This window comes from Cryptomeria japonica, unplaced genomic scaffold (assembly GCF_030272615.1).
Source record: "Cryptomeria japonica unplaced genomic scaffold, Sugi_1.0 HiC_scaffold_149, whole genome shotgun sequence".
Classification (NCBI taxonomy): Eukaryota; Viridiplantae; Streptophyta; class Pinopsida; order Cupressales; family Cupressaceae; genus Cryptomeria; species Cryptomeria japonica.
The window spans coordinates 190603-197426 of NW_026728971.1; the positions used below are offsets into that span (position 1 = coordinate 190603).

Sequence of the window (6824 nt, forward strand, 5' to 3'; positions counted from 1 at the left end):
TTTAAACATTCCAGTAAAACAAATTGCTTTCTCTCTTGAAACTATGGTACCTGCTAAAGCCCATCAGTTCCTTCTTGACCATTGACCTATGATGCCATGAATGTTAACATCAGGTCAAATTCAGATGCATACAACCACTTAAGTAAACTAATCTGACAACATTATTTAAGAGTACAATTGCAAATTACCTATTGATGTTTTCGTTGTACTATGGGCTTTCGGCCACGCCTTCCTGGTGGAATGAAGGGAAGGTTGTGCTTCAATGCCCTATGTGCATTGAGGCTTTTTAAATTCCAAAATCTCTGCCTTACTCCCACACAACATGAATCATACTCACAAAAATAAAGTAATCTTCTATCACATCGTTCAGTTCTATGATGAGTAGAGACCTGCACAAACAATTTCAAAAATAAAATAATTTAATGGAAGTTCTATCTATTTGGTATGCTGTACAGAGAGATTATGCTCAGGGTTTGAGAAGGGTTATCTGTGAATCTGATTCACATTTGATGGTTTCTATGTTGACTATCAAGCTGTTGGATGGGGTTAATTGATGGATAGCTCAGGTTTTTTGACAGTTTCTCAGTTTCCTTGACAATGGAATTGTGTAGCAAATTGTTTGGCTAAGTGGGCATCTCTATACATTGCAAATTACTAACGTGTTAAATACCTCCTTGTAAACCCTCTACTTCTAATTTAGATTTGAGAATACATAACTAAAGAAAGTAGAGAATTCGATCTCACTAGCACATGAGGTTGATTTACATTCCACGATTTCAGATCCATTGTACAAAAGGGTTTATCTGATTTGAAAGGAGCAACAGACTCCATTCTCACGTGCTTATGAGAGGATGAATTGCCTGCAATAAAAATTCACTTTATTATTATACCGATCCTACTAAAAAATACAGTTCAAATGCAACTCCATTAGTTAGTTAAAACACTTAAAAATTTAAAAGGCTCTATTGTTTTAGACAAACTTTTACTCACCGAGGAAGGGAGGCATCCTTTTTGTTCTTTGAATTTCAGTCACCGCCTGAAACTCAGGGTTGTCTTTTTCATCAGAATCCAGATCAATCAGCAGTTTACTGTCTATTTGTTGATTTAAACTACGCTCATTATATTTGATAACCAGTGTACAAGAGGGTTTATCTGATATAAAAGGAGCATCAGATTCCATTGTCCCATGCTTCTCAGATGCGAAAGAATGTCCAGGGTTATGGGATGAATTGCCTGCAACAAAAAATAACTTTATATTATTCCCATTCTGTTCAAAAAATACATTCAAATAACTCGATAAATTAGTTATGGAACTTTAAACAAAACCTTTTCTTACCCTGAAATGAAGATTTGCTTTGTATTCTTTGATTTTTTTCACATGATGTTTTATCGAAAATCTTGACTTTAAAGCATGACTTAGAAATGTATTTAAAAACTAGAAGATCGCCCACTTCCAGCCCATAATAATTTACAAAGTTTATCCAGCCGTGTTGAAGTTCCAACTTTTTGATGGAACGCCATAACCGTACATTGAAGTTCTGCCCATCTGGGCCTTGCAACACCATATGTTCATCTTGGTCATTTATGATCTGGGAAACAAAAGCCGGAGGAATGCGCTGCGGTAAACACAATGAACAATTAGATTTTACAGATTCTTAACAGTATACATGAAATAAAAAGAATAAAATATGTTGTATAGAGTTACCAGTTTCTCTGCAAAATCTCCAAGCATAATTTTGAAGAAAGAAGCAGACCCATCAAAGTATTCTTTCTCACGGTGTTTTTTATAACATTTCTGACTGCATTTTGGGCACGGCATATAGTGCTCTCCCGTTTCTTCTATCTCCATGGCAAATTCAGATGCAAAGCGTATAAGAAGAGAGTGAGAGAGAGTTGGGCACTGAGAGAATGTTAAGTGGAAGTAAAACCACTATCGCATTCCTAAATGAATGAATATACGAAAAGGAAGTTTTGGACAAACTCAACCTGCAGAGAATCTGAAAACAGACAACCTGGAATGTCAAATAGAATAACAACGGTGAGTGAAGAAGAGAACGATGTATTTTATAATGTGTTGCATCATAATCAAGAAATGTGGCGACGTGTTGGCCTTCTAAAGGCTTACAGCATGTGCGCCGCAGGCTTTACAAGCGCATGCATGGATGACACGTGCTCGACTGTAATTTTTTGAGAGTTCATAACGCGAGAAAAATGTATCACTGCCAACATGGAAATTGTTATCTGCCAAATCATTTGGCCGACAAAATTACACGTCTCTTCAATATTTACTCTTTTAGTCCTGAATCTGTTGTGAGTTCTGTGCCCCACTATCATGTAAATTGTGCTCAATTGAGAAATTACAAATGGCAAATGGAAGGAATGGTTTTGCGTTTTGGAAAGCGGGTGAGGAAATATTAATTGGAAGTCACAAGATGAAGATACAAAAGAGTTGTGAACATTAAATTTGAGTACCGAGATAAATGAATCTAAAGCAGCAACGCCCTGCTTCTTAAAAACCACTATGGAGATCCCTCCAATACTTGTTTTTACTCTGCTAAATGTGATAAAAGACCCCAAGTTGTTGTATATTCTGCCATCTATCCTGTAAATTGTGCCCGACTGAGAAGTTCTGCCAGAAAGATTTTTGTTTTGGAAGGCGGGCGACGAAAGATGAATATAGAATAGAGTACCGAGATTGTTTTTGTTCGTAACCACAAGATGAATATAGAATAGAATACTTCTGTACCCACCATTTTTTAAATTGCCTATGGACCACACAAAATGCGACAAGGCCTAAGAGACAGCACAGCTATTGTCCTTGTCTAGTGACATGCCTAACATACAAATCATTCAACATAACATACAATGGGACTTACACTCACTTGTGGAGGAAGCCTAATTAATTTTTTAAAATTAATTATTTTGATGTGTTACTATTTTGTTTTATTTTATATATCATATTTATAAAGGGGATGATCTATATTTGTATAAATATAATATAAATATTATGGGAGAGGGTCTTATAGTGGAGCACCCTAGTTTCACACCTCTCAAAATTTGTCTTAAATATTTTAAATCAATTTGAATTTTGTACAAATATTTACATGTCAATTTTTTAAAACAATTTGGTTTTAAGTCCACATGGTCAAATATGCCACATCACATGCCTTTTTCGTAAGGTGTCCAAAATGGTCCAAAAATTAAATAAGACTCGTAGTTGTGCACTAAGTCATGTTTATTGGTGTGTTGATGTGGCATCACATATCTGGTTGCTTTTTCAAAATTAGTAGCATCTTTTTGGGGATAAGTATCGACATGACACTTATTGTACTCCACTAATAGATGAATTGTGTCCCACTACCATCCCCATTATAGGGCCTTCTCCATGGCATACTTATATTTAAAAAAAATTTAAGTGAAAATACAGCAAGAGATATCAAAATTGAAAATATTTTATATTTATAATGATAATGATCATCAAATTTGTTATTAAAAATAATTAAAAATATATATAAATAAAGGAGAAATGAGGTTTATCAAATAAAAATGTGTATAAGAATATTTTTTAAAAATAGGAAAATAAACCGCAAATAGAAAATTATTGAACTTAACATAGCCCCCAAGTAAACCTTTTATAATTTTATTACTATGACTAATAACTAAAGAAAAGTAAAAAGGTTATTTTAGTAAAAAGGTTATGGTTCAGAGCTTGAATTGATATTGCAATTAAATTTAAAGTTTAAATAAATAAATAAAACAAGGTACTTAGTGCGTTCCGATCGAGGAGATCAAACGCATCACCCTAGGACTCGAACTTGGGTTCGCGACCTTGAGAGATGCTTACAGACTGTAGAGGGATGCGATCTTCACAATCGCACCACCAATCTTGAGGCTGGTTACAGTGAAGTCACATAGAATACAAATGATGCCTCTTGAAGCGATTGCAAAGCTGCATGAAGATATCCTATTTTTCAAGGATGGCCAAGCCCTACACCACACTCTGCTCACTTCGGCTGGTACGTAGGGTTCTGCAAAACCTGCACTGCTAGTCGAGCCGTCCAATGGAAAGCGGGATGACAAGGCATTAGAAAACTTCTTCTGGGACATTGAGGAGATGTTTTCTAACTTGCATGGATTATCCGATGAGGCCCAAATCAAGAAAGATGGTTCATTGTGTCTGTGCATAGATTTCAGAGGTCTTAACAAGCTCACTGTGAAGAACAAGTATCTGCTGAATATTGTCAAAAGATAATTTGATATTTCTATTTTTTTGTTATACTTACATATATAACATATAATTAATATTGTTAATCTTGTAGACACTCAAAATTGTCCTGTTACTAATATCGTTAATTATTCTTCTATATTAAGTAAGTGATCTTAATTATTTAGTTAATCCAATCCTATTTTTCTAAGCCAATATTCATCTTTTTTAGCAAAAAATAATTATTCAATTTCCATCCAAATCATTTAATCAATAAACCCTCCTTTTAAATTATTTAAATACTTTTATTATTTAATTAATTTTGAATTTCTAATTCAATTAAATGATCTTTATCATTTAATTAAATTCAATTAAGAAATTATTCAATTGTCTGTATCTATGTCCCGTTAATCTAAATTTATTTTATTGAATTTCAAAGTAACTAAATTCCATCCAAATTTGAATTCATTTCATTTCCATCAATTTCAATTTCATTTAACATTTAAAATTTTTTAAATTCAAATCAATGACATTTCATTCTAATTTCCTACATCAAAAGTCAAAATTCTAACTACCACTAACTTCTAGTCAACTTTCAATCAACTCATTCTAATAGATCAATCAATTCAATCTTCTAACCAATCAATTTAGTCCACACATCAATCAAACTAGTTAATGAACCCATCAAATTCATTAAAAAGTCAATTAATCTTCATGACTCAATCAAATGGGTTATACTTTCAATCAATTTGAGAGTTCTTAATCTATTTTGTATCAATCATTTTCCATGGTAGATCGATTCTGTTGTTGAATCCATATCAACCATTCATCAAAATTTAGGAAGTCTATGAATTGAACTTCAGTCCTTCATTATTGGTAACCACTATCTTCGGATTCTTGTGTCAAAATATTACAAATTTTTCATAGTGCAACTCTAAGAGCCAATTTTCCACAAGAAGAAAAAGAACAATAGAAGAGATATGCTAAGATTCAACATAGAGTATTTTTTGATTTGATTCATTTTATTGTTATATTTATTAGTGAACTCTTATTGTCTTACGATCAAAGTTGTTAATTAGGTTCATTTTTTTTGCCTACCTATTAATTTAATTAGCAATGGTAAATTCTGTTAGACTTGTGTGAACAATGTTGTCATTGATTTCAAACTAGTCATCTAGTTTGGACCAGACATTATATGAGGTTTGGACATTAGTCTAGATGCAATGGATGTTATGGTTGTTATTGTATCAAAGGATTGTATGCAGTCAGTATGGATGTGTAGTTCAGATGTTGCAATTTTGGTTAGAAGTTATTATGCAACATGGATAACCTTGGATGATGAATTTAGAGGTTTCATTGAGTTCTCATTGATCCCAGTATCACGATGTTAGGTATTCTCATTGATCCTGATATTAGTTACCTATCCCAGTGTTAGCAGTTTTGGTAATTATCAGATGTATCTCTTAGAGTTTTGTATTGCGGTTTTATTGGTACGCGTGGAGCCTACATTTTTTAAATATTGGGCTTGATCCTATGATTATGGGTCAGTATTCTTGGGTTTGGATGACCCTATCCGTTTCTGATAATCTTGGTATATGCATTAGCAATCAGAGTATGTAAAGGAAGCATGTAGAAGTCTTCCGGAGGCTAACATAATCATATTGATAATGTGTTGGGCTTGGCCAACACACTATTTTGTATTTGTGCCCTCCAATATATACATATACATATGTAGTAGCATAATGCAGAAGTAGAAGTAGAAGCAGAATAAGAAAAAAGGAGAAAGAGATTGAGTGAGTGAAGGTGTGTGTGATATGCAAAAGAAATTTGGAAACTAGGATAGCAGTATCTGTGAAGTGAGTTGCAAAGGCAAATAGTGTTGCAGTAGTTCTTTACTGGACTTGTTGCGGGATAGTTGTACAAAGATCTGTAATCGGATCTACTGTAGAGTTTGTGATTTATAATTTGAGATTAAACATGGAATTGATTCCATGCATTTGGACATGCAAACCTTCTTAGTTCAACCTTTTCAGTTGCAGTGAGCATTTTGACAATTAGCCATCTCTTTGTATATTTGGAGTGAGCAGTTTGACAGTGAGCCATTTTTGTAATCTGGCAATGAGCCACCCCTTTGTAAACACAATTATAACTAGTTATATTCTTTTGAGAGTTAACACTCTCTGTGGTTTTTCCCATTTGGGTTTTCCATGTATAAATCCGGTGTTCATCTTGTGGTTATGTTCTTAATGTTCTTCACCAAGGTCCCTATTCTAGACGCCATAGAGATTGTCAAGCTTAAGGTCAATGAGGAAATCGCCTCTTTAGTGGAACTTTGCTTAAGGTCAACCTTCTTCACCTTCCAAGGTGTTACCTATGAACAGGTTGACGGAGTAGCCATGGGCTCCCCTCTCTCGCCGGTCATTGCCAACATATTCATGGAACATTTTGAAGAGGTGGCCTTACAATCTTTCCCCCTCAAGCCAAAATGGTGGAAACGATATATGGATGCCACCAATGTATGTTGGCCCCACGGCTTGGACAGGTTAGAGGAATTTCATACTCACCTCAACAACATTTCTCCGTCTATTACCTTCACCAAAGAACTTGAATCCAACAACCT

General features: G+C 34.3%; 1 protein-coding gene across 1 annotated transcript; it reads right to left on the reverse strand.

Moving 5' to 3' along the window:
* Positions 1-678: 678 nt before the first annotated feature.
* LOC131055978 (uncharacterized) lies at positions 679-1228 on the reverse strand. The gene is made up of 2 exons (XM_057990297.2): positions 991-1228; positions 679-860 (listed from the first exon to the last, which is right to left on the reverse strand). The coding sequence occupies exons 1-2, from the start codon at positions 1178-1180 to the stop codon at positions 697-699; spliced, it is 354 nt and encodes a 117-aa protein (XP_057846280.2). The 5' UTR covers positions 1181-1228; the 3' UTR covers positions 679-696.
* Positions 1229-6824: the final 5596 nt, after the last annotated feature.